General features: G+C 45.5%; 2 protein-coding genes across 5 annotated transcripts in view; both read right to left on the reverse strand.

Moving 5' to 3' along the window:
• The window catches only part of CACNG2 (calcium voltage-gated channel auxiliary subunit gamma 2), a 52,780-nt gene extending 51,444 nt beyond the window's left edge, over positions 1–1,336 (reverse strand). Inside the window, exons 1-2 of one of the 2 annotated variants that reach the window (XM_032996711.2) lie at positions 968–1,335; positions 279–424 (exon numbers count right to left, since the gene is read on the reverse strand). In XM_032996711.2, the coding sequence (XP_032852602.1) occupies positions 279–420 (142 nt within the window). In that variant the 5' untranslated portion in view covers positions 421–424; positions 968–1,335. Of the gene's footprint in view, positions 1–278 lie in introns of both variants that reach the window. The other variant, XM_032996710.2, reaches the window with a different exon arrangement.
• Positions 1,337–4,510: 3,174 nt separating this feature from the next.
• Positions 4,511–26,441, reverse strand: IFT27 (intraflagellar transport 27). 3 transcript variants are annotated; one of them, XR_006165281.1, is made up of 8 exons: positions 26,312–26,427; positions 22,854–22,933; positions 21,734–21,793; positions 20,981–21,040; positions 19,911–20,028; positions 19,490–19,599; positions 19,062–19,278; positions 15,465–18,551 (listed from the first exon to the last, which is right to left on the reverse strand). XR_006165281.1 is itself a non-coding variant. In XM_042792161.1 (7 exons), the coding sequence occupies exons 1-7, from the start codon at positions 26,343–26,345 to the stop codon at positions 6,490–6,492; spliced, it is 729 nt and encodes a 242-aa protein (XP_042648095.1). In that variant the 5' UTR covers positions 26,346–26,427; the 3' UTR covers positions 4,511–6,489. The 3 variants fall into 3 exon arrangements, 2 of the variants coding, with proteins under 2 accessions (XP_042648095.1, XP_042648096.1); XM_042792161.1 differs by lacking the exons at positions 15,465–18,551; positions 19,062–19,278 and adding an exon at positions 4,511–6,756; XM_042792162.1 differs by having other exon boundaries at positions 15,465–19,278; positions 26,312–26,441.
• Positions 26,442–27,584: the final 1,143 nt, after the last annotated feature.

Genomic DNA, 27,584 nt, shown 5'->3' on the forward strand with positions numbered 1-27,584 from the left:
TTCCAGTTGGAGGGGGGAAGTGAATTTTTGGGGAAGGGGGGCGGGGGGAGGGGGGGGAAGTGTGGCGAAGAGGAAGGGAGAAGGGAACGGAGCAGAGAATGTTTTGCCTGCCTTCTTGCCTCTGTGCCCTGAGTAACTGAGCCCACTGCTCTCGATCCGTGGTGAAAGGAATGAAGTGAGAAAATGGTGGAATGTGGAGGGATTTATTTGGAGGGGGGGGAGAAACATGGGTTGGTGGGAGAGGGAAGGGGGGGAGGTGGAGGTCCAGAATCAAATACCTTCTAGGCAGCAGGTTCTCCATAATCCAGAATGGGTCATGACTTCCTCGTTCTTTTTGCTGGTTTCGTTCTCACTGACAGTTTTAGTCTTGCAAACCCCTCTGGAGTAAAGCCAGTAGTCGGTCCCCACAGCTATGGTCATCAGGCTGAAGGCAGCGAAAGCACCAACGGTGGTTAAAAGCATCTGAACACCTCTGTCAAAGAGCCCCATAATTCTTCATTATACAAATACCCAACCGCCTTCTGATTCTTGGGGTGTGTGTGTTTAATAAAATAAAAGAATAATAATTCCGACTAATAATATAATGGGTATATATAGAGAGATAGATATCAAAAAAGGGAGGTAAGAAAGCCCACGGAAAAGAGTGTAAATTAGAAAGACCACACGGGAAGAGGCTTGCCTTTTAAATCGGAAACGTTCTGGTTGAAATATAAAAAAAGGAAAAAGGAAAAAGAAAAAAAAAAAGAGAGAAAAGAACCAAGAAAAACCAAACAAATAAAGAGAGAACCCCCCCCAAAACGAGACGCCTTAATCCCTTTTTCTAAAATTCTGGTCTCCAGTTTCCATATGTAATGGCTAATTTGGAGATGGCTTCCACAGTGAACAGGGGAGCAGCAGCAGCATCCTCAACACAATCTCTCATTATCTGGACCTAGACAGTTAGAGACTGTAAGAGCAGAGATGCAACCTTCAGTCTTCTTGCTTAGCTCTGCAGCCTGCGCCATGAAAATCCTTTTCCTTCCCAGTTATCTTCCTTGGGTTTTTATTTTTTTTTTTTTTTTCCCGGCAGCGGCTGTCGCTCCAATCCTCTCTCACTTTTTCTCGCTTGCTTCTCCTTCCTTTCGCTCGCTCCTACCACCAAGCCAGACTGCCCAGTATACTGTAAGCCCTTGATTTCAGCTGAACAGGTGCCGAGGTCTTGCCTCCCATGGCTTTTCCGCACAGCCGCGGTGCTCGCTCCCGGCGGAGGTGGGCGAGGAGAGAAGCGGAGGGGGGTGAGGGGGGGGTGAGGGGTGGGGGGGTCCTGGGTTGGGAAAAGGGGGTGGGGGGGGGGGGCGGGAAGGGGTGGAGGGGGAGGAGGGCGACAGGCGCGGCGCCCCTCCCGGGCGCGGGGGAGGTGGAGGGTGGCGGTGGTGGTGGTGGTGGGGTGAGGGTTGGGGGAGGCGGGATGGGGCGGGAAGGGGTGGGAGGGGTGGGTGGGTGGGTTGGGGGGGGGGGGTGGTGGGGGGGGCGAGGAGCGGATCCCGGCTGCGGCACCCCCCTGCCCCGCGGCGGCCGCCGGCGCCTCCCGGGCCCCGCTACCGCATGAAGGCGGCGGCGGCGGCGGTGCTGAAGGACAGCTCCCCGGGACCGGCGCGGGCGGAGCGCTCCGCGGCCCGCGGTGCTGAAGGACAGCTCCCCGGGACCGGCGCGGGCGGAGCGCTCCGCGGTGCTGAAGGACAGCTCCCCGGGACCGGCAGCCGCCGCCGGCAGCCGCCCTCCTCCGCGCTGCGCTGCGCGGTCAGGCGCGGGGAGCGCGGGGACACACACACACACACACACACACACACACGCACGGAGACACAGAGCCTCCCCCCCCCCCCCCCCCCCCCAGCCCCGCCGCTGCCGTGGCTTGCTCCCCCCCCAGGGCTGCCGCCGAGCCCGGAGGAAAGCGCAGCTCGGGGTTCTCCCCCCTTTCTCGCTTTCGGCCTTTCTCCCCGCCACCTTCCCGCCCCCCCCTTTCCAGCTCGGCCTCCTTCGCATCCCCGCCGTACGCGCCCAGCGCTGCAAGCGCAGCCCGCGCGCCGCAGCTAGACCCGCACCGAACTTCAGTCAGCCGTTTCCCTCCCCAGGAGATGGGTGAAATGTAACGGGGGAGGGTAATTTAAAAATAAGCACTTGTTACTGCTATTATTGCTCTTGTTATGATTTTTAAGTGCTTGCTCCTCACTATTCTCAGGTTCGCTGCAAGTTGCTTATGTTTCCATGTTGCTCGTTCTCCGTCCTTCTGCCTCCCCCTGACCAGTGTTGTGTGAATCCCTGTGCTCTGACTTTATAGCTCTCTGTGAAATCCCAGTGCCTGCTCCAAGAAGCAGACATTTTGGGAAGATTCTTCAGGAGAAAGAGCAATTTATTATTATTACTATTATTTTGTTAAGGAAAGAAACCACCAAAACTGAAGCCCTCCCCCCCCCCCCCACCCCCCAGCCCCAGCCCCCGGAAAGCAATTCACCTTTCACATCCTCATTTTACACAGAAAGATGCATGAGTTGAATGGATGCAGACTGAGATCTATCACTGCTTAACTTTCCTGTGTCAGACACAACCTGATAGTACAGGGAACATATACAAAATTGTGCAATACTGACATCTAAGTATGTCATAATCCTCTCTCTGTCTTCCTCAGCAGTATCATTACACCAGGTTAATTACATTAGTCACCTCCTGGTTCTATACATGTAGCTGCTCATTAGTGCAACAATCATAAAGAAAAGAAATAATGTAATTCTTGATGCTACCGATTTTGTTTCTCTCTGATCGGATTCATTGTTCAGTGGAAAAGAGACCAGAAGAGCTGCTTTAGGCTCACTGTTGTTCTGTGCGGGGGAGCGGGGCTGAGGGAGGGGGGTGCTGGGAAGTTGAACCAGTTGGAGGGCTTCAGCCACGTTGGAATTTCATAACTCCATTTATCTCTCCTCCCTTCTTCTTCTCTGGGCGCAGACTGGGACTGCCCTTCCAGGACAATCTGCCCCAGGACTGTTGGACACAAAGAGCTCTGTGGCGAGCAGCAGGGGGGCCATCGCCTGCCCTACGGACCACTGAGCATTTGTGCCGTTTGTAGGACACGGGTCAGGCTGTCCTCGCAGCTGAGACGGAGGTGGAGGTGTTTACCAGCAAGCACTTGTGGTGTCTGGAATCAGCCAAACGCAGATCACCACCAGCAGGCTGGAATAGGCCCTGGGGGAGGCGGGAGAGGTGATGGAGGGAGGGGAGAGAGGAGACAGTGTAGGTTGAGACCACTTACACATTTTAGGGGGACAAAAACAGTCCTTAGCCTCACCTGGGGGAATCCTGGCCTTGCCCTCTGCCACAGGAGCTGGGGGTGTCTTTCTGCACTCCTGGAGCTGCCAAACAGCTGAGAATGTGCAAGTGGGGGTGGGCCCAATGCAGCTTTAGCACTCCGAGTATAGCCTGCTGCAAGAGTGTGGAGGATGGTAGCTGGGGACAGGATCTCCAAACTGTTGTTCTTGGTTCAAAGGAATTTGAGAGGCAGTGAGATGCAGAAAACACCCCTAAGCTGGTGGGAGATTATGGCTCTACAGGGATGGCCTGTGGTGAGGAGGTGGTTTGGTGAGGCTCTTAGCTAGTGAAACTAGAGGAGATCACCTTAGGACCTCCACTCTGCTTCTGAGACACTTCCACTGAAAGAAGGAAGGTACCTCAAGGAGAGAAGGCACAAGGGAGGAATAAGTAATTATTGGGACTCTGAGCTGTTTTCTTTTTGTGCTGGTGGTCATTCCCCTCCAACTTCACCCCAGTATTCAACTTCTTCAAAGTTGGGTAGAAAAACTGAGCCAGGAGTCTGAAAGACTCTGAAGAGGACAAAACTTCAGCTGGCTATTCTGGTCAAATCCATCGGGCACCAACATCACATGTGTGGCCCGGAAAGGCACCCTGGAAATCTGCAGAGCTCATAGCTCCAAGGAAATTGGGCTCCTCAGTTACCCTGTACTCTCAAGAAAGTGTATCACAGCTCTTCCAGTAATGCCACACAAGCAACCTGGCTGGAGGAAGCGGAAATGAACAGGGCTTAGGCCCTCTGAAAGCATCCTTACATACCAGGGTCATTCAAAGATGAGAGGGAGAGAAGGGGTGATGCTATGTGTTTTCACGTGGGGCTCACCGGTGTAGCTCATGTGGTTTTCATCTTCATTTTACTGTCACAAGTGGTAGCGCTGCTTTGGGTCAGGGTATGCTGGACTGCACAGATCGGGGTTTTCTCTGGGCTGAGGAACTTGCTTCTGTTGGTATCTGAGCCTAGGGAGACTAGCGGGGAGAGCAAGCAGCCACTGCAGAGTTTGTGGATTTGGGCTTGCGGGGGAACCTCAATACTCTGAGAAATTACAGATTGCTTCTATAACAAGAAAAATATTGCTGAAATGTCAGGATTACATATCTTTACATTCAGTGAATCCAGTCAGATGCAGAGGATGACGCAGCAGCTGGGCCAGAATGGAAACCCTCAAACCAATGCAGAACTATTGCCTTTATTACATATTTCTACAGCTTTGACAAGTTTGGTTTCAAGTGATCACAGCAACAGGAGAGAGGCATGTTTTCCCCAAAGAAACGGCCAGTATAAGAAGGTCTGGTTTGCAAGGTGGTGAGTTCTTTAATCTCTGGCTAAGAGGAGTGAGACCTATGAGGGCTCAGCACAACTCAGGATCAGGACTAGACACAGCTTCCTGCCTCACACTTCACAATTTCCAGAAATAATTCTCTTCCTTCTACCCTACTTATATACTCTTCGACCATTTGCAATAATCCCTCTACAGTTCTAAATGCCACAGGAGAAGAATGGAACAAAGGCAATGCAAATGCCAGAATGTCCTGTGTGACTGCTTGTGCTGTGGCTAGATGCTGTGCTGAGATTTCATCTTTCCTACAAAGAATCATTAAAAATGATAATACAAAATAAGAATAGAGAATAAAAACACTGTGGCAGATTTTTACAACAGTCACATCTTACTGAATAGCGCAACACAGAATGACATCTATAGAAGAGTAAGGAGAGAGAAATTAATAGTCTGGAGGAAATAGAGAGATTTTAAATTACATTTTAAATTACTTGAAATGAGAAGCTGATGAGACAGGGAGCTGCAGGAAGTCTGCTTCCAATGGCAAACCAAGAGTGCTGCTATTTGTGGAGATAAGGGGCAGTGCTGTAGGAAAATAGGGGCACAAGAAAGATGCAGGAAGGGAGATGAAGGGCATGAAGTCGGAAGCAACTCCATGGGATGGTAATGGAACTGAATAGAGTGTTTGTGGATTGAGTGCTGCAGTGGAGCTTTTTGGCATGTAGGATAAAATCAGACAGTGATGGTATATCAAAACTGGTATCTAGGAATCTTCATCCTGGGCAGGCCAGCTCAGAAGGAGCTGCTGCAATTAGATGTAAAAGAGATGGAGCTGATGGAGCTGTGTTTGCGGGCAGAGCAGAGGTGTTAATAAACAGATGCACCAGCAGAGGAGATGTTAGGAAAAATAAATTGGGGTTAGGGTGATGATTACAGAACTGGAAGCCAATGTGGCAGAGAAGAGAGAAGTGAGATATGATGCAGAAAGAGAAATAAAATTTAAGAGATTTCACTGGAGAAAGTTGATAAAAGTCACATATCTATAGGATTAGACCAGCAGAGCAAGTGATCAGAGCAGTCATCACTGGCATCCAGAGCTGAGGGTCCCAAAGCACTTAAGAGACATTATTCACATCATATCTGCATGCTGGTGGTTTTCTTAGACCAATTTAACAAACTAGCAAACTAAGGAAAGAAGATTTGTGGTTTTGTCAGAGAATTGTTGGTGGAGATGATAGAGATGGAGATGATAGAGAGATAGGGGGATAAATACAGATGGTAAAAGCCTCAGTGGTCCTCTCTTCTTATCTTCAGGTTCATTTAAGCTGAGGATCGACATAAAAGACAGTTTAAACATCAGCTATTCAAATAGTACTGGAGAGTCATCTCTAGTGTGAGACTGTGACCAGAAAGGAAGAAGGAAGAAGGGAGATACAGGACGCAGAGATCTAACAATTAAAATCAACAGGTTTCCATGTAAAAGTGGTGCTGGTGTTGCCCTGAAAATGCATAAAAAATTCCTGTGTTAGACAAGAGTGGAACTCTGGCAGGGACTAAGTATGAGGTTATAAGGCTGTAGTACATAACTCCCTCAGTTTCTGACCTATATCCTCTTCCAAGATCAATGTTGTGCAAACAATTCATTTAGCCTCATAACACTCTTACAAAGTAACATGTTCATTAGTTTGTGGAGGCACTGAAAAATTTGAAACATAATTTCAAAGCCCACCAAAGCAGAAGTATTTACACTGATTTTGGTGGGATCTGGGTGCTGTCATAAATGAGCTGGGTACCCATGGACACGCAAGAAACCTGTTCCGAATTGAGTCTTGAAGCTAGAACTCATGTGCTTTCCATACAAGACTCCTTCTTCTCATGCAAACTTTTCTTCCATTGAATGATAACCTTTGAAACATTTGCTACTTGAAGATGGCTGGAAAAAGAAAGTGTCATCTCTTGATACCCATGTGTTGATTTCTTCAAACAGGGAAAGACTTCCTTCTTTACTTGAAAGAGATAGTGGGAGAAGACTGGGATTCCCAGGATGAATTTTCCACCACGATGAATTTCTGGGTTGTGAACTGTTTTGTCTTTCTTTCTCTTTCCATGCTGTGCTGAGGTTTGTATGTACAGCAGCCTCCTAATCAATAGGAATAGGAAAAAAAATATAAAAAAATCAATGCCTGCAACCCATTAGCTCTAACAGAGGGCAGGCTGCTAACAAGTTAACAAGTCACCCCAGCTGGAATTCCAGTATTTGATAAAGTATCCTCAGTGAGGATATATTCATACATATACATACAAACTTGCTGAATAAGACTAGCAGAGAAAATAAGTTGTGAGGACATCCTCCCTCCCACCAGCATGTCTATCCCCATGTATTTGCATAACTATGCTAAACTAAAGACATTATCCTCCCCACTCTGATGCTGTCCCCCATACTTTTCCACTCCAGAGCACACATTTTTCTGCACTTGATCTGTAATCCCAGGCTACCTTCATGCTGGACCATCTCACTATAAATAAATACATACCTCTACACACCATTACACCTGCATAAAGCACACACCATAGAGATCCAATTTGAGACCCACTTAGTCACACGCATACAGCCATTCCTTCTCCTTTGCTGTATCCCCAGATAATTCATGGAAATCCTTTTTTTTTTTTTTTTTCCCCCTTCCCATTCAGATCCAAAACCAGGCACAGATAGTTCCCACTGACATCCACATACAGCCAACACTGGAAGCATATTCTAGGAAACAAAAAGTTGGTGAAAAAGTTATGGCAGAGGTTTTCTAATCAGAATCTGCTCCAAGGTCAAGGCACAGGGAAAGGGTCTCCAGAATGGATCCGAGAAGCAATGGGTCTCACTGCCCATTGTGCTTGAAATATGAGCACAAATAATTGTCTTGCTCCCAATAAAGCCTTTGTCCATCCATCCACTGACTGTAACTAGGATAGATACTCACTGCTGAACCACCTCTCATGGAAGGGATGGTCTCTTCTGGTCAACTTCAGAATCCATGAGTTAAAAAGTCATTAACTCTTAATGAACAAGTTTATGAAATTCCTGTGAGGAAATGTGCATTGGCTGTGGTTTGGTTCTTACAGAATAAAAAAGACTGTTTTCTTGTAAATGTAGCAGTAATCATTGAATTGCAAAGAATACAGCAAGAACGAGAAAGGCTTTGGATTTTTTTGAACTGAAGGTTTTCATAATCTTCCTGAAAGCATCAGCACAATGATAAATGCCAAGGGAAAGGTGAGGCCTACAGCAAGGACGGTTCATGTCGATACTGATCAATATTCCGTGATAATCAGGTTTTCTTCCAGTGTAAAGGGCACAGATGGGGATGGAGAGGATGATCCTGTGCAGCCTCATCTATTTAGTATCATTATTTAAAGCCACAATCCAGCCCAAACATGAACTTTTTCCACCTGCAGCCACAGAGGTGTCACTGGGGCGTTCTGTATGGGGCAGACTTGCTCTCCTAGGTCTGCTGGTACTGATACAGGTAACCCTCCTGCAAGCCAGCTATACACACTTTTGTCTTCTTTAGGACATCCCTAGCTCTTCTTCTGTCAGAGAGTTTAGGGTATCAGGGGAGGAATATTGAACTTTCAATTTCTCTGATGTTCAGTAATACATCAGGGTTAAAAGATAGTCTTGAAGGAACATCCTAAGAAAAACAAGAGAAATGGTTAGTCTCTGGGATAGGTTGTTTAGTCCCTCTGACTTTTCAGAGGGGCAAATCAAGAGAAGCATGTATCCCAACACCTATTCAGGAGTTCAGTGAGTGGGCAATCATAGAAAATTCAAAATCAGCAGGTCCCACTGATGTCAGTAACAGGCTACTGATTTTAACGTGAGAAGGGTTTCTTTCTGCAGTCCCATATAGTCAGGAGGCATCTCATGAGATGCACTTGAGACACTGTTTCAGAGAAAACCAGCTGGTCTATTGTGTCTACAGAGCTATTATATGAATTCATTGGATTTGGTTTTACATTACCGTTGTAATGGTTTGGGATCCCCAATGTGAATTGCTATAGAGGAAGTAGGTTAAACACATCAGGTTAAGCCAGTCAGATGCTAGACTGGAGCATTATGGTGATGCACAGAAGAGTATACCATGGATAGAAATTGCAGAGAGGTGATATTCTCTGCCTTGGGAATGGAGCCCTATTTTAAAAAGAAAGCAAAACACATACGTCTATTTAGGCTTCTAACTCCACGTTTAGACATTGAAGAACTGTCCTGATTTTCAGTTGTGCTGAGCAGCCAGCATCTCAAAATGATTTTGCAAAGATGTAGAGGCTCCAAATACCTCTGAAAATCTAGATGTCTGTTTTGATGTCTTAATGTCATTTTAGCAGTTTAACTTTGACCTCTTATAACAACAAAATTCTTAATAGAAATTAAATCAGAAGACCCAAGGCAAAATGCTGGACTCATTGAGATTTGCCAGTTTCATTAATTCCCTGTAACTACTGACCACTTGTGAAAATTTATGGGAATGGTCTGAAATCAGAGTTTACTCATACGGTGGCAAATCATGGGAAGTGAGCAGTCTACGCAGAGCAAAGCGACTCCCAGCAGTACAGTTGGCTCATCCAGCTCCACCAGACCCAAGCTCGGAACCTTGATGATGCCTCTCTGCTGGTTATGTGGGTCTCCCTGGCAGCACCGACCCCAGCAAAGGCTGGCCAAACACTCCAGCCCATCCTCCAAGGGTGTGGGGCTATGGTTTTCCTTTGTGCTCCTCTAATTTGTTTGCTCTGTTGCTGTCCACTTTGACACAATGAGCAATTCTGGCAAGGGGCATGGGGAAGCGTATCTCAGCCACGCTCCCCGCTCCATTTCAGGGGCACAGGAACATGTGCGGGAGAAGACCGTTCAGAGCAGGAAAAGGGAATCTCAGGCTGGTCATTCCCTGGGTTGAGGGGGTGGCTGGGAGACGAGCAGACCCCTGTGCAGAGTTTGTCCTCCTCCCACGCTCACCACTACTGCACTCTTTGACAGGACAGTTTTCCAGGTTGCTTGCGTCTGTTAGATAACACTATTCAGTTGCCATCTTTCCAGTAGCCAGTCTGAAGCGACAAAGCACTTCTCTATTTCACAGACCATTGGGACTCTTCTCTGCAACTGACCTATATTAGTTATAAGCTTCACTCGTTCTGGCCTGCACTCCTCTCTGTTCTCCCACATGGAGCACATGCACTGCTCCTCCCCCTCAAACAAACACCTTTACACATCCAAGGACATTGTAAAAATAAAATGATCGCAACCTGGCCCTCCGGGAACCTCGGTTTTACAGTTTGTCCCACTCTGATGCCAACAGAATTCACAACCCAATTCAAGAGAGTCAGACAGTGAGTGAGAAAAAGCAGGCAGACGGGCACACACAGAAGGAGATGGAGGAATCGGAGAGAGATAAAAAGGAGCAGAAGAAAAGAAACAGGGCAACCAGAAGGATTAAGTGGCAACAAGGGAAGGCATGTAAACTAGGAGTCTAGAACACAACAGAGAAAGGGGGGATGGAGTTACAGGGAAGAGTGAAAATGTAAAATGATAGAAAGTTGAAGGAAGAGATAAAGGAGAGGGGGAAAAAAAAAAAAAAAGACAGAGGAAAGGACAGAAGAGAAAATAAATGGTCAAAGGGAAGCGGAGGGAAAGTCAAGCCAGGCAGCAAAACGAGGTGGTGTCTGTGACATGAGGCAGAAGAATTAAGAAGGTGCCTGTGAATTTGGGCACTGCTTTTTCACAGTTCTTTTCCCATTGAGAGTACGCTGCAAGGAAAAGGGCAAGAGGAGGGGGAAGAAAAGGATGAATAAATGCCTAAGCTGCCGTCTTAAATGGCTCCTAGCAGTCAAGCAGATACACTGGAAATAGGCAATCCACAGGTTGCGAATGCTCAGGTACACATGCAGGAAACAGTCTGCACTAGCACGGTGGCATTTACACTCCCCGGTCCACTGGGTCTCTCTGGGTGCTGGCAGTGAGCCCTGCATACATAAAATTGCTTCTGTTTAGTACTGGGGAACTGTGCTCTGATCTCTGCTCTGCATCCTCTCTCAGGTCCCAATAAGAAAATCTCAGCCCCAGACACGAGTGGTGTTAGTGTCCCTTCTTCTCATGAACTCCCTCCCTCCCCTCTGTCTGATCCCAGTTCTTGTTTACACTCCAAGGGCTGCCTTGCCTTCCCATGCCTCTCTTTTCCTCACGGTTCAGCCCTGGCCTTGCTCTTTTGTTCCTCTGCTTTATCTCTCTCCTCTTTCCTTATGGCTCTTCTTCCTCACTGTCATTCATTCAGCTCCCCCTTACACAGGCCTGTATAAACATCCACACACGCACACACACTCCAATATCTCCATCTCTGTAGTTATCCACTTACCTATTACTGTAGTACTTAGCTGACACACACCTCTCCCACAGACAATCCATCTATCCCCAACCACACACCTGCCAAATCTGCTTGTCTTTCCTCCCTTCACAGCCTTGCTCTCACTATCCCCCAGCCAGTCCGCTTCTTTGTCTCCCCCCCACTCAGTTCTTCCTTCTGTCCATCTCTACAATCCATTCCTCTTTCCTTCCCCCCGACTCTGCCCATCTGTCTGTCTGTCCCTCCTTCCCGCAGTTCTTTCCAGCTGATACACACATGTACCCTAGCCCGCCTCTCTCCCCTTCTTCCCCCCGCTTCACACAGTTCATCTCTTTGTGTCTCCTACACACCCAGGCCCATGCTCGCTCTCTCCCATACTGAGAGGAGGCGGCGGCAAAGAATTTGCTGCTGACCGCTGCATTGCTAGGAGGCAAACACATGGCCGGCCTTGTGCAGGCCAGTTTCTGCCTGAGTGCCCCAAGTCACATATCCCCAGCATCATCTCCGGCACTGGGAAAACAGATGGTATAATAAATGAGTGCAGTCTGATAAAAGGAGGGAAGGGTGCCTGCCTCAGATGCCCCTCACCCACACAGAGGCACACATCCACCATGGGCACAGCTCTCTCGCTCCTATACCAGTCCAGTTTTGTGCCAGAACTAGCCAGCTGAGCAAGGCACAAGCTCTACCCTAGTACCAGATGGAGAGGAGAGGGGTTGGAGAGGGTGGCAGTGGGTAGAAAGGCCGGTGTTTTTTTCTGACAGCAGCTTATAAGCCCAGAAAGAAAAGTACATGGCGGGGATCTAAGCAGTCTTAAGGTAACGGGGAGGGCTGTTAGCATGGGAGGTAAAGCAGAATTGTGGGGATGTATAGTTACAAGCCCTCCATGTAGTTAGGAGGAAAAAGGCAAGAGGCATGGACAGTATAGAGGAATCAGGTATCAAAATAGTTGTGGACCGAGACGGCATCCACTGATCACTTCTGTCTTGGTGAAGAGGGAAAGCCATCCCCCTGGCAGTCTTAGCTGGGAGAGGCATTAAGAGCAATGATTTAGTCCACTTAAGGGAAATATCTGCAGCTCTCAATAGGCGCAGACACTAGATGACAGAGTCTGCATTACTCTGCTTTTGCTCACACCAGAACTGTCTTCCTGCCCTTACCCAGTCTCATGACATTGTCCAACGATGCACCTTTGCCTCCTCCACTACCCCCCCAGACATCTGCATCCAGAGACTTGCGGCCTCCTTTCCTCTGCACTTCCCTCAGTTACAGGAAACCCACACTTTGTACCCACTTCCAAACCCACCAGCTTTCCTTCCCTAGCTAACATTTTCATTCATTGCAGCCTGATCTCTCCCTGCTGACAACAGCACTGAAAAGCATTATCTTAACCCTGTGAGACGTCTTTCCTAGACACTCTGTTCTACTGTCCTTACAAGCTGATTTTATGCCCGATGCTTCAACTGCAACCTGAATTCCAAAACTTCCAGTTTCACAGTCCCCAAACTGAAGCCACCCCACATCACCAAAACAAAGTCCTAGAAACAGCACACAGTGGCCATGCACAACTGTTAGACTAAGAGAAAGCGACGCTTCAAAGGAATCAAAATAAATTAGCAAAAGCACAGAAAGGAAACCAACACAGAAAAGAGATTCCTCCCATGCAGAGCTGAAGGCATTTTTTATTGTAGGTAATTTTATTCATGAACAGAGTGATTTCTATCTGCTTTACATTGATCTCACGCACATTGCATTTTTTCTATTTTTTGAAGTTAAATATTGATATTCTGGGGAGGTCTTCCACTGTATGAACTGATCATGAAGTTTTTGTTCTAAGATGTCAGTGCTCAAGTTGTAGTGGGAACTTCTGCTTGGTCGGGTGAGCAGATGAACATAATGCGTTCAGGATGCTGCAGCACAATTAGGCATAAGTTTATGTGCTGTTCCCTCCCCCACAGAAAGGGAAAAAGAAAAAAAGGCTTAAGCAAATAGATCACTGCACTTTCTGGCAAAAGAAAATAGAGATAGTGCTGAAATTAATTTGTGTTTTAAATGATACAAAGATGTGTGGGTAACAATTGAAGGCGTCTGTTTCCCTCCACTCAGAAATCCCCTTGGAAGAACTGTACTCAATTTGAATTTCCAACATCTCTCCACACTCTTCCACCCTGACAGTGTCCTTAGCTTACCTACTCTATTTTTATTGGTCTCACCTGGCTATGCTGACTCCAGCCACTGCTCTTTACAGCATCACAGCTTGTTGTTCTTACCTCTCCACACTACTCCTAGGCTTATCATCCTGGATTCTCTCTATAGCCCTATCAAATCCCAGAGTCAACCCTGTCATGCAGACTTTAACTCATCCTGCCTTGTTCTAATGCAGGCCCTACATCTGAAACCTAAACTGATGGCGACCATTGACCTTACTCATCATGGCTCTGAATTTCCCAGACCGACCTTGGTCCCAAAATTTTGGCCCTGAAAGCCTCTGTTCAGTTATTTATTCTTATTACCTGCCCTCCCACCTGCTGTGTCATTCAGCTCTACTCTGTATCCTCATTTTCCCCCAATGTCTCATGCAAAAATTACTTTTCCTCCCACTTTATTTTCATAAATCATTCTACAAGCCAGGAAAAGCCTTATGTCTTTCCAACCCTAATTTCCACTCCCCCACTCTGCCTCAGCAAATCCTTTGGGCTCTTGAAGAAGGGATAGAAACCCCCCTCTTTTTTACGTACTGCTATTCCCTTATTGCTCCTGCATTTCCCCTGTTTGGGACACAGCAGCTGATCAGTTCTGCCTATATACCTACTCTGCTCACAGCCCCTAACTCAAAGTCCTCACATCGTGTATTTTTCCAGTACTTGTGCAAAAAGATTACAGACTCCACATTTCTCCAGTTGATGTATATCTGGCTGGAGGGAAACTCATCAAACTGACCCCAGCCCTGACCCCAGCTTGACATGTAGGGTCTGTCACATTTCCCTTTTAAACACTACCAGATTTGGATTTGATCTCAGAGACCAGAAAAGAGAGCAGTTCCAGGCTTCTCTTGACAAACAGCTCTAGGGGAGGAAATATGTGAAGCTGTTACAGAAGAATGAGAAATAGACCCCCAAGGAGTGAAAAAAACCCAAACAAAACTCCAAATCAGAACACGGACAGCCAGTGTCTGTGAAAGTTACACTGCAGCAAGCTCTGAAGAGCCAAGATGAGGCTGCCAGGATTCAGCTGGGGGTCTCCAGCCGAGAAATCACTCTCTAGACTGAGAAATACCCCCATCTCTCCGGTGACTTCAACAGGGAGTCACAACAGCTCAAGAGCCCTGAAAAGACTCGAGTAGCTCTCTTCTTTCTCCCTCCCCCAAGCATTGTTGTTCCGGGTCAACAGAGCCAAGGGCAACTGGCACAGAAGACATTGTTCTCAAGGCAAGATGACAGCAGGAGGAGGAAATAGGATGTGAGAAGCAGAGAGATGATGTGCCCTTAGGCTAACAGAGACGTTGCAGGGGCCAGCATGGCCCTTGAAGAGCTCCTGCTCAGACTCCACCTCTGCTGCAGAAGGTCCTAGAAGTCCCTTAGCCCCAGATTCTGTGGAGTACCATCTGCAAGAATGAAAAATTACTTGCTAGGAATAAGCAGAGATGGATATTCTCCGCTAAGAAGTGGATATGAGGTAGGAAAAGGACTGAGAATGCATGGGCAGAGAGGGGTCCCATCGTGCAGGTGCCAAGAACAGGAACATCTTCCTGCTACTAGCAGATAATCTGCCATCACACTGCTGGCTTTATACAGGTGGATGAGACAACAACTGCAAGCAGTTGTCACCTGAAAATCATAGATGCAGTAATTATGAAAAGTGGAGCACAGTCTTGAGTGGGGCATGGACCCCCATGGATCTGTGTAAGTACCAGCAGAAAGCAGTTGCTGCATACAGAACAGAAATGCAGTGTTTTCCCTGCTGTCAGCACCTGCGTCAGGCTCCTGGTTTCTCTTGAGATACAGCTCTTAATTGGGATAGATTGTACGTTTTCTGCTGTAGCCCAGCCCAGCTCCCAGTTTAATTGCTAGTTTATGACTTAGCCTGTTTTGTGCTTTCCATGCTACTTCTTTCCTCACTTAATCTAATAGAATTAGAGAAAGTATTGCTGGGAGGACCTCAGGAGGCCACACAGTTTATCCTTCTGCCCCAAGGCACTATTTCATTTTCAACAACATCATGTGTCTTTTGCTATCAGGTCAGATCGGTCCAAGATGTATAGTGGGTAAAGAAATGAAGCTTACACAGGGGACTCAATTGGCATAAAAGACTAAATCCATGCCTTTAAGTCACTGAAGTTATATCAGAAATAACCCTGGTCCAAATGGTGTCATTTATCAGATCAGTTTTCTGAAAGATGTCCTTTCTTAAGTTTTAAGTCTTTAAAATGAACAAATCTCTAGAAGAAACTGTTCTGACAGCCCCATTTCAGTATATTTAATGCTTTATTATGAACAGCAGTGACCACTTCATTGTTAAGACTGAACAGATCTTATCACAGTATGATCACCTTTGAAACTCCTATTAACTCCCATAAGAAAACCTGATCTTTCTGCATTTCATTCCACAGTAGAATATGTCTGGCAAGACAAAACAAAACCATTACAACATCTTTAATATGACAACTTTACACAAATGAATTTCCAGTAAAATTTCAGAATGTCAGTCAGCTTCTTAAGGTTCTTTCTTCCAAGACAACTTGACTAAAAATTCCACTTTTGTTTTCTTTCATCTATTAATCTCTCTAAGAAGAAACGTCTTGCAGCCTTGGGAATAGATAATGCAGAAATTAGAAGATAAAAAAAAAATCAGCTGGAGATGTATCAAGCTAAGTAAAGCAGGGCACAAATATAACAGGGATTCTGTGCAGCAGAACCATGAAGACAAAAGGAAAGGTAAGAAGTATGGTCTCCAAGGAGGAATGTTTTAGTCTAACCAACCAAGCAAGCAGAAAAAAGAAATACTATGAATCTCTTAAAAACAGTTAAAGGCCCATTTGTTTTCTCCCCCTTCTTTGGAAATTTCAGTTCTGGTTGGGCTGGGTCTCTTCTGGGTTGTAAACACCCATGCTGAGCACCTGCAGCACTGCACAGCTGGACAAAATAGGGGAACTGTAAGTAGACAACAAGCTTCCTGGTCAGCAGACAGGCTTTCTGCCTTCCTCCCATTGTTCTCCACAGTGTTTGTAATTCAGAGTGATGCTAAGGCTATAAGCAGTAAACATGCATCCTCATCCTACAGATGTGACCACAACAGTTACTGAACACAGGAAGAGAAACTTAATAATGGCTTCAGATTCTTACTCATCCTGCTTGTCCAGATCACCTACTCACTGCCCTAAGCTCCTTCACACACACACAGAACTATTTTCCACAGCCTTCCCATGTCTGGCTCCCATGTTCTCTACCCACTCTTCACTACTAGCCTTCACAACCAAGGTCACAAATAAGCTAGGAAAATAGCAACAAGCATCACCTGCATCATGCTGGTATTATATAGCCTATTAGCCAGGAAGGACAATATATTACGCTTTTAAAATGCATTTAGAAAGACAGATGGTTATTGTCAAACATACCATTTTGAAGGACATTAAATTGTGTCTACATTAGTGCTTGAAATAGTTCTGTAAAAAGCAAGTTGGGCAACGTGCTTTAGACACAAACTCTTTTCTAATTCTAGTCATGGCCTGTGGAAAGAGGGAAAGGGGCAGTGGGTGAATCCCTACTGCTAGCTAATTAGATCATACATTTCCTCTCTCAGGCAATATATCTTTCCCTGCATGGGATGCATTTTTCTTCACTAACCTCTCAAAAGCAGCTTCCCTATAAATCACAAATCACCACTGCAAGCATTCCTTTAATGAGATCCTCCAGCTTTTGCATTCATTTAATAAAACAGCATTCACCAATCTTCATCTTTCTGGTGCATTTAGACCGTTTATTTGAAGTTATGGGAGGTCCTTCTGGTGCAGAGAGATTGAACTCCCTGGTTAAAAGACTGCATAGGATTCATTTTATCAGCCATTCCCAAGGTGTTCATCCCCCACTATAGACCATGTCACAGGTGGCACACACACCTGGCATGCTATTTTCAATATGAAAAATTACCTCTCTTGTGTTGTAATCACATCATCAATAGAACCAGGGGGAAATGAGCTACCAAATCAAAACAAACCTTCTTTAGTTCTTTAACTAGATCAGCACAGCATCCAAAATAACTTTTATTCTTCATAGTCAGAGGTACTAGCACCTGCAGCCAAGACTCCATTCAGCCCTTGTAAATCAACAGACACCCCCCAGGATTAACAAGACAACCCATGTAAGATACAAATACCAGTAATGCCAATCCAATTCAAAAAAGAGCGAGTCTTCTAGTTACCCTAAACCCATGGAGGAGTCCTTCCTTCTTTGGAGGAAGCAAGAGCTTTCCCAGCTGGTTCTGCCATTTTTTGAAATGGCTTCTAGCAAAAGAACCTATTCATTTTCTTTTCTTGTGGGCTGAGCTCCTACTTAACCTCTTTAGCTGGTATTCATGCTCCCTAGCTAATTCCCAGCATCAACACCCAGTTGCCAGTGAAATGAGCCCAGCTGCTTCTCCAGATTCTTGAAGTGCTTCATAAACTCTACAACAACATCTGCAGCCATATTTCTTATGTTCAATCCAATGTACTTTTCCTAGTACTGGGCATAAAAATGGTTATAAAACGCACGTATAAAAGTCTTGAAACACAGATTCCTGAAAAGCCTGCCTGAAAAACCACTCGGTGTTTACTTGCTACAAAATTCAGCTTCCCTTGCCCAAGGGAGACTAATGTAATCTGGGAGAAGAGAAAGGTTACAGTTTTGAACTTTTCAGTGTTAGGCTCAGTTACAAGGCAGTACCTTACCACGGATACTTTCACTTACTGCATTGGCAAATAGACTCTTACACATGCAACATCAGTACTCCACACAACAGAGCAGTTCTCTCTAGGCTTTTACCCTTTCTGATATGAAACTTCTAGCCAGACATGGCTGAGTCAGAGTAACTTAGCCAGGTTGTCTTTTATTTCCTTAGTCCTGTTTCCACTAGCAACATCAGAATCATGGTCTTTAATATGAAATTCAAGGACAAGCATGGAAAGTTTAACAACAAAGAGGACTCTGATTATAGTAAGGGATTGAGAACTGAACCTAATGAGATCGTGGTATTGCCAAGTTCAGCTGACAAGAAGAAAAATTACCCTAAAACACATAAGATTACAAATACACAAAGAAGAAAAGATTATTTGTTTTAAATTTTGGACTCATCTTTAGAATAAAAGAGGTATTCTTGCTATCTGACCCCATTTTGCAGATAAGCCAGTTTGGATGTGCCTGTAGGAAGTCCTGCTCGCTTCGAGAGGTAGCTCCTTGAGAAATCTTGTGACCTGGGACCAGCAGAGGGCACTGCATTACCAATGACAGCGGTACAGATGCAAAACAGTTCCTACCAGGCAGTCAATGTGAGCCACGTTGAAGAAAAGAACCAGATTCTAGAAGTCAGAAACACATATTAGTCATCAGCATATCAGTCCTACAACTGATAAGGGTAACACTGTTAAAACAGGCCTCAAACTCTGAGCACTCCTAAAAACACACCTAAATCCAGCTCAGTCCCTATGTATCTCAGTCTCCATGTGTTAATTTTGGGGCATAGGCCTCCTACTGAAAATGCTTTTCAAGCAGCAGGGCCAAATCAGTCCTGCCCTGCAACACATGTATCAAGGTTGCGTTGCTTAAACTGAAAAGCATCCTGCCAGCTTCCTCCCTCCTCCTCCAAACCTCTAAATCCTTGCTTGTAGCAGCAGGAAGTCTGTTCAGACAAAAGAGAAGACAATATCAAAGCAAAGAGCTGGCAATTTCCATTCTGCCCTCCCCTTTTACTCCCCGCCTCCTCCAACCTAGCAGACTTTCAGCGAGCAGAGAACATGAAAAGAATGCTGAGGTAGCAACTTCAGAAGAGTGTCTTTCCACTTGCCTATTTCTAGTTTGTTTTGAATTACCAGAAGATGACCATGAAGAAGTAAATAGCTCATCTTTTTTATTCTTTCTGTATTCCATCCTGCAGGATTCTGGGCACTAGAAGCTTATAGCAAAAACAAGTCATGCCAGTCGTGGCCCTCAGGCTAGTGAGTGAAAAGTTTCCACTTTCTCTTTGTACAGTTGGTGGAATGACTTTGCCAGGATGTGGAAAGGGGCCTCAAAATTTTTCATCTCCTTCTGTAAAGAAATAAAAAAGTTCTGAATGAGATGGAATAAGCATTTGACTATTTCAGCTCTAACTACTTCACAAAAGACAGATTAAAACTGAGGGTGAGTGAGATGACAAACAAGCGTAAGAGAGCGCCCCCAGTTATCTTTCTTTACCTGAAAGAGAATATAAGCTTACAAACATCCACTTCTACAGATGGTGAAAGGAGCAGATACTCACCACTGACATTTCACAGTATTCAAGGCCATGCTTCTCAGCCCACTCCTGTGCTTGTTTCTGCTCCACAACTCGACGACCAACCAGGTCTGTTTTATTCCCCACTAAGACACCTATATAAAAAAACATGAAACAAAGGAAAACCAACAAACCAGAAATGCTGACTTGTTAGCAATAAATGCTGGAACATGTGTAGAAGTAGCTGAAAAGGTTGGAGGCGTGGAGAACAGTCTACAACTACCTAGAAAAGGTTCCACAAAGGAAACATATTCACCCCTCTTTCTGCTTTGTGATAAAAGCAGATGAGTTGGAGGAAGACATGCTTGCTCCGGCTTAAAATAAATACTCTATGCCACATCTCAACAGGAACAACTGCTGTCATACAAGAGGGGAGCAGATAACGAGAATCTCACCCATTTCTTACCTGGGATGTGCACTCCAACTGCTTGAGCTCTCAGCTTCTCCAACCACTTGGCACAGTTGTTGAAAGATTGCTCATTAGTGACATCATATACAAGGCACAGGACGTTGGGCTGCTCCCACTGCACAGCAAGAAAGGAACATTGTCAGCTCTAATGAAACTGATGTGGTCAACAGCCAGTCTGTAAACACGGCAAACACAGGTGCCAAGACAAAAATAAAAAGCCTAACATACAGGAATCCTATGCCCTGCCTGAGGTTTCACTTTTTGGTTGAGCTGACTAAATGGATAGCTGGCACTGGGAGAGGTGGTCTTGTTCTCTTCCCCCATTCCTGTCTGCACGGTCCTGCTCCTTTACTTGTATCGGCTCTGGCACTCACCTGATCTCTGGGGAAGCTGATTCTTCATGCTGAATCAGCACAAAATTAATCCTAGAGAAAAAAGTAGAAAGGTTTTCTTCCAGTTGGAGAAGCTGAGCCAGATTCTAGAGGGGTGCCTTGCAGACCAGACCTAGTGCAAGGGCAAAAGTGGAATTGCCTCCTGTAGAGCAATGAACTTCGGTTGACTTAGCCATCTTACGAAACCTCACATCAATTAATTGATCCTATGTCTCAAAATGGGATAACACAATGGAGAACTGTGCAGGTAAGGACACAAATGTGTGAAGGGAAAAAATCAAGGGCAGTATTATGCTCAAGGACAAGAATGAGTCCTGTTCAATCAAATACATCGCTATAACATAAAAACCCCCCGCTGCTGGAGTGGCAGCAAAATAGATGTTTTCCTAAGAAATAAAAATAACTTTAATCAACAGCACACAGCGATTCTCAGTTAAACATCCCTATTTCTTTTGTAAGAAAACTGAATGACTATCTGCCTTCCTGCCTCTGAAAAGTATTTTTTCTAGTACTTTTACAAGTTTTAGAGAGGTAGAACAGGATGCATTGGCAACTGAAGTAATTGCTCCCATTTATACTAAAGACAAAGTTTGCTACATCAGCCAGGCCGAGGAGTTCAGATCTTCAAAGCAAAAGCACTTCTTCGGAAGAGGAGGACTGTTACATAAGACTTACCAGTTTCTCCAGCATTTCAGAAAATAGATCTTTTCCTGCAGAGTCAAAAATGAAGAATTCCTGAAAGCGGAAGCAGAAAGAAGGCTCTTGCCAGGAAAAATGCAGTGTAAGGAAAGGTTTTGAAAGTAAATACTGGAACTTGTAACTCCTGTATTTTGTTCAGTACGGCAATGTCATGTCCCTAAGGAAAAAGTTCCGTTGAAGAACTTGAGAATGAACTAAGAATACTCCAGTTCAGACAGTAAGATAAAAGAAATAGCTATTTTTCATGTGTAACCAACAAAAGAGTTACCTCCAAGGCCCCAAGTCTGGTTTCCATTCCTACTGGAAACAGAATATGTGGAGCAGGACACTAACCTGAACTATTTATACAAAATTATACGTGGTCCACGTTCCACTAGTGGGACTATAGGGCATTAAGAAAAAATAACAGGCAAGTTCAGGCAGCTTCTGTAGTTCTAAGAAACATGAGAACTAAACCTGAGTGCCCTAAAGGACAGAATAGAATCCTAACAAAGCTGGCAATAGCTTTGGTTTAAGATGTCATGTTGGATACAAGTATGCAAAAGTTACATTTTTAAGATTAAACTAACCCTGGAGTATCAGCAATTGTACATGATCAGCCTCATTTCCTTAATGCAACTTAATGGCCTTATGAACATGCAGAGCATTCTTCCACCAGAATGAGACTGAAGTCAGGTTTGAGCTCTGGATGTCTCTCTCTGACCCAATTTATGTCACAGAAAAACTCACCACACTATCACTTGTCTCTGGAACTGATACAGCCTTCACCAACAGTTCTATGCCCGTTGTCTGTCAAGAAAAATCAGGAGAACAAGGATCAGAAGAGTTTTTAAGAGTCTGTCTGACTGTGTACCAGCTATGCACTGGATCGAGGCAATTCTTGTGAATCATTACAATCCCATTAAACGTAGACTGCTGGGAATTCCTCATAGTTCTGGTAACAGACTCCCACCTACATGTCAAAGCCAAGTAGATTTGCTCTGATGGGGGAAAAAGACAGAGAAGAACCAACATCCAGAGATTTGCTTATATATAGCAAAAAGATTAGCTAAAATCTGCAGAGCTACGCTCACTATTACGTTGCTGGTCTAAAGCACACCTTAGAACGTTTTGCACCAACCATGTGATCAGCTAACATATGGGACTGAGGTTATTTGTGCCTCTTCCACCTTTTATCTCATTCTGCTTCGTAGCTTGCTTGTTCTATTTCTATCATTAACTTCTGGTTTCCATCTTGATTTCAATGAATAAACATATTTTAGGTTTTTTTTCTCCACACTCATATTTTCCTTTTTTTACTTTACTTATATTTACTTTTATTTTTATCCTGCTTCTGATTAGTCATCATCATTGATTCTCACACTGAAAAACTGCAAACTGTATCCTCTTCATCTCGGAACAGTTTCTGTAGATTATAATTATCTTGGGGCTATGCAGCACATCTTCATGTTTGCATAGTGATAAGTGCACTGTCCACATGCACATTTAATAGTTGGAATTAAAAGCTTTCTCCTTTAGCAATGCTTTTTCATAGCGCACTCCCTAAAGGGGGAAGCTCTCTAACACCACAAGCGCTTGTGAAAACATTGGTTCAGCAGGAAAATTACAAAATTAACTAAATTACTCTGCATTAAGTTTCAAAACCAGCACTCAGATAGAGTAAAGACTTACAGAATATTAAATGGTTTCTCTTTAGAATCTAGGGTGATAGAGAAAGAAAACCCTACGAGACCCCACCGTGAATGACTCAACTTAAAATCATAGTATTTATTTTGTTCTAGACCTTCTTAGTTTTCTCATGCAACTTCGCAAAATGTTGGATAGCAGTTTGAGCCTGTTGTATGCTTACCAGTGTGTAGTTCTTCTGAAAATGAGCCCCATCATTGCGGAACATCTGGGCTAAAGCACTCTTCCCCACAGTTGGATCTCCTACAAAGCCAAAAGCATAAAGGATTTTTGTTTCGTCTTAGAGATTCTTATTTTCTCTCAGTTCTGTTATTATCACATGCCATAAGAGGTTGGATGCTGTAACTCCAAATGCAGGCAAGATAAATGTCCCAAGAAGCACAAAACAATCTAAAAGGTAATACACACGTGAGGAAATGAATATTGCCATTATACATACTGGCACTAATATCAGATTTCTGCTCTATGAACAACAGTAAAGGAACTGCTGTTTGTTCTAAAATTCATGTCTACCCTATAGCCTTTACCTAAGAATTAAAATTTCCCAGATAAGTTATCATGTGGAGAAAAATACAATGTGATAAGGGGGACTGGGCTGCATAGGAGGCTATTTCCTCTCCTTAGATTATCCATTTTGCCAGATTCAAATCCTTGTTATATACTGAGTTTAGGGAAGAGACAGGTCATTTATACACTACAAAGCTGCTTAAGCTGGTAACATTCCTCGATGAACTCTTCTTGCTGACCCTGCTAAGAGAGCAACTCTTGCTGACTCAATGCTGCTGGTGGCTCATTAGTTGCATCCTGGGCATAACAGAAGCAAATGTCACTTGGCTGGAGAGAAAGAGCCTGCTGATTCATCCCTATATGGAAGGAAAAACCAAGAGGCTTTATCCTTTGCTCTTCTAGAGCCAAGGCTTTCTGGTACAGCTTGCACAACACTTCGGGCAAACCTGGCAGCTGCCTGCTTTGGCCTGCTGTTACAAAACTCTGTAAGATGCAAAGCAATGGCAGAGAACTGCAGAATTCACATATGTCCTTATCACTCCATGAAAAATATCGTAATCCTTGCAAAACAAAGACTTAACTTAATCTTCCCAAAGGGCATACCCACTCTTCACATACTGTCTCGCTAGCTGGGATAGTTCAAAAGGACAGGAACCAGGAAATACCTCAGTGGTTCTAGCTTTACCCTTAAGGGAACACTTATGACAGCCAAGCCTGGAATACAGGTCTTTTACATTTTGTTGTTAATAAATAAACCCAGAAAGGGGTATATTTTGACCCTATTACAGTTTCCTAGATGGAGTTTTGAAGGCAATTGGTAGAGCTATCTGCTCACATAATATTATAGAGAAGGAAGGGTGTTTTGGATAGTGACAATTGCTCCTGGATACATTAACCAAATGTAGTTCTTGTTAAAACATTTTTAGCATGCTTGCTTACTCTGAGCTGAGTTGGGCTCATAATATTTAGACAGTAAAATCTGGTAAGTCAGCATGTTTGTTCCCTGCTCAGTTCAAGCTTGTGCTGAAGACAACACTCTGTTCTGAGTGGAAGCTATTCTGTATTTCAATAGACGATTAGATCTGTCTTTGTAAAATGAGATAGAGAAGCATACATTGCTCCAAACTATGCAGGCATCATCCAGTGCAAATTCTTAACTAAGATGTTGCCTTTCTTCAGTTTGACAGCCCCAGTTGTTCTTTCCCTCTTCTTATTCTTTTCCATCCTCTTAGTCCGTTACATCACTACAGTTTCTCAAAATAAGTTTCCTTGCCCTTTTCATTTAGTTTGGCCTCATCTGCTAGTACTGCATCCCACAGTATTTATTCCATCCATATTTCTGTTATTCTGCCAGAATCTGTAGTGTGTCTCTAAAATGCCTGCTACTGCCAACTGGTTTTTTACAACGAAAACCTTTCCGTAGTGTCTCCATAGTAAGCTCAAACAACAATAATTTTTACTGTATGTCTGTAAATTACCTTTGAGAGAAGACAGGAATTGCTTTCTGTTGTCAAGTTAATAGTCTCTCTTTTGCTAATAAAAGCCCTTTTCCCCTGGTGTTCTCTTTGACCTTGGTGCAGCTCCCAATACTGTGAACCACTCTATTCTTCAAAGCCACTTCCTCAGGTACACAAGAGTTCCCTGTTCCATCTCTGATGTTTTTGCTCCTATGTAGTTGCATTTTCTCATTCCCTTTAGGATGTTGTGGTTACCCATCTCTTATGTATCTTTCACTCGGTTGGTCTCTTCTGCAAGACAGAATTTATTTTGCCTGGTCTGTTTCACTAATTTTTTCTTTTTTAATAATATATGGATATTGTTGTAGCACTTAGGAGATCTATATATGGGCCAGGACCTTCCTGTTGTTTGTGTTGTGAACAGAATTGAAAAGGCAGCTCCAGACCCAATTAGGATTAAGCACATAACTAGGTCATCCAAAGAAAACCTATGTGAATTTAAAATGGTCACGGAATTTGCCTTTGGTAATACTAAACAACAAAGCTTGAATGACTATGTATTGGGACCTGGAAACTTCCAAATTGGAAATGATGTGTAAGTTTCAAATCAAGAAGACAAGCAAGATACTCATGCTGTCCACAGTAACCATCAACAGAGGCAGAAGGGAGATTAATTCTTTTGCATTTGCTAAATATCACACCTGGCTTTGTGTGAGTTGATGGTTAGCTGCTTCTGAGTTCTAAAAAAAAGGCAAATATTTTATTCTGGATGAAAGAAAAAAGGTTTGGAGCAAAGAGTTAAACCTGGGAGTTGTCTGTATACAAAGGTTTTATGGATTTGTGCATCTGGCTGAGGCTGCAGAGAGCTTCAATGTAGAGCGTGGGGAAAAAAGTTTTCTTTCCACAGTGTTAACAGTCAGCTGTACTTACTTTCAGCACCTCCATAATCCATCCTGACTAAACAGAACAGTGTCTTCACCACAGTTTTTTTTCAGGTTAACCTCCAGTTTGCTTGGGGAAAAAGATGCCTCCATGAAGTGCATGTTTCATCCTTCTACTCCTTGCTAAGGCTCTACCTTCCCATCACACTCTCAGAATCATCACAATTTCTGACATGAATTTTTCCCCCAGCACAAAGAGAGCCTCCCGTACCAGGCAGGGCTCGGCTGCCTACCTTGCTCCCTTCACACCTTCCCCATTCTCAGCCCACCTTTCCACATTGTAGAAATACGTTTGTTTTGTTTTGTTTTTTTTTTTTTTTTTCCTTTCTTTTTTTCAGATCCTGTCCTTGCACTTCAGCTGATCCGACTGCCCTTCACACCTGCCCTGAGCACAGCTCTTTATTCTCCGCGTGGCGTAGAAGGGAGAGGATACGGGGTAGGTAACAACAAACACGATTTCCACCGTTCTCGTTCCGAGGGACCTGAGATGCCCACCTCTCTCCCGCCGCCTTGCTCCCCACCTCTCCTCCATCGGGGCGTCCCCTCAACGAGGGGCCGAGAGAAGCCCGGCCACCACCCGCCCGGGGCTCCCCCCTCGCTGAGGGGGCCCGGGCGTCCCAGCGCCGCCCCGGCCGCGGGCCTCACCCCACCCCACGGAGCCCACTCGAGGCCCTTACAGCCAGCGGGGCGGATGGGACCGGAGGGGCCGGACTCACCTGCCAGCAGGCACTTGGCAGCGAGCTTCACCATGGCCCCGGCCCGGGGAAGGCGGCGGCGGGCCGGGAGGGCCACCGCGCTCTGCCCCGGCCCTAGCAACAGCGCGGCCCTAGCAACCGAGCGCCCCGCCTCCTGAGGGAGGGGACCGCCCGCCCAGTCCGGTTGGCGGTGAGCTCTGCTCATCAGTGCTATCCGGAGTTCTTATTGGCTCCCTTCTGTTTTCCCGCCCGCCAAATGTCCTGTCATTCAAACCCGAAACCTCGCCCCTTCTGGTCGCTGCGGCGGGGCGGCGCGCTCAGCCGGTGGCGCCGTGGTGCTACGGGGGGAGTGGCAACGGAGTAGTTTCTGCCCAGCAACTAAGTGCGTCGTCAGGAGCCGGTTTGTTATTGGGTAGGACACAGGGGACCGTACCACGGAGCCGAAATTAACCCACTGGGGACAGGGCAGAAAACAATCAAGCTACGGGCAAAGAGCTATGTAATAGGGGCGCGGCAGCACAAAGGAGGGAAATGACAACTGAGGGTGCGGGAGAGAAGCCTCAGTTTCTTGCCTATGATCCCACGGAATGGGACCTTCCCCGCTGCAGCGTCCCCGCCCGCCCACCTGACTGGCGGAGGGTGGAGTGGGTGCCCATCCTGCGCATGCGCGCCACCGGGCGCTCCTGTTTCTGGCCCCTCCCGTGCCGCGGCGCGGGCTGCTCGGCGCATGCGCGCGGGGGAGGGGGGGGCGGGGTTAACGGGTGGAGCGCACCTGGCGCGAGCTGCCGGCCGTTAGCGGCGGGCGGGCGACCGTTAGGCGGGCTGAGGAGCCCACAGATGGAGAGGGCGGGAGCCCCGTCCGTTAGGTCGCTTTTCCCTCAGGCCTTAGAGCTGGGAGTCAAACCGGAGCGGGAGTCGGAGCTGCACCCTGCTTTGTTCTTCGCTGAGGCTGCTCGTACATAAATTGGCCGCAAATCCCCTGAATTTCACAGTGTCGGTTGGGTTCAGTGTGTTTAAAATAACCAGTTTATAAGGCCCGTGTGTCCAACCTGGAAGTTGAGCGACGTTTCTTCTCAGCCTCTGTCAACATTTGATCAGTCATCCTTTCCTCCAGTTCACACTTTTCCTTGCTTTTGACTACATTACTGATTGCCCAGAGCAAATTCTCTTGCTCACCAATTTCTTAGTTGCTTCCTTAGTATTTCAGCATTTTGTTAATTTTTTTTCCTTTTTCTTTGTTATTTTTATAGTCTTTCACACTCCAATGGGTTGGTTCCTTTAATTACATGTTTTT

The sequence above is a fragment of the Tyto alba genome, unplaced genomic scaffold (assembly GCF_018691265.1).
Source record: "Tyto alba isolate M040663 unplaced genomic scaffold, T.alba_DEE_v4.0 Super-Scaffold_2, whole genome shotgun sequence".
Lineage (NCBI taxonomy): Eukaryota > Metazoa > Chordata > Aves > Strigiformes > Tytonidae > Tyto > Tyto alba.

Excerpts from the sequence above, each read along its gene's own strand:
- IFT27 (XM_042792161.1), bottom strand. The coding sequence starts at position 26,345 with ATGGTGAAGCTCGCTGCCAAGTGCCTGCTGGCAG. Across the intron at positions 21,794-22,853 it reads TTCAGAAGAACTACACACTG|ACAACGGGCATAGAACTGTT; the intron begins GTAAGCATACAA and ends TTTTCTTGACAG. Across the intron at positions 19,600-19,910 it reads AGTTGGAGTGCACATCCCAG|GTGTCTTAGTGGGGAATAAA; the intron begins GTAAGAAATGGG and ends TTTTTTATATAG.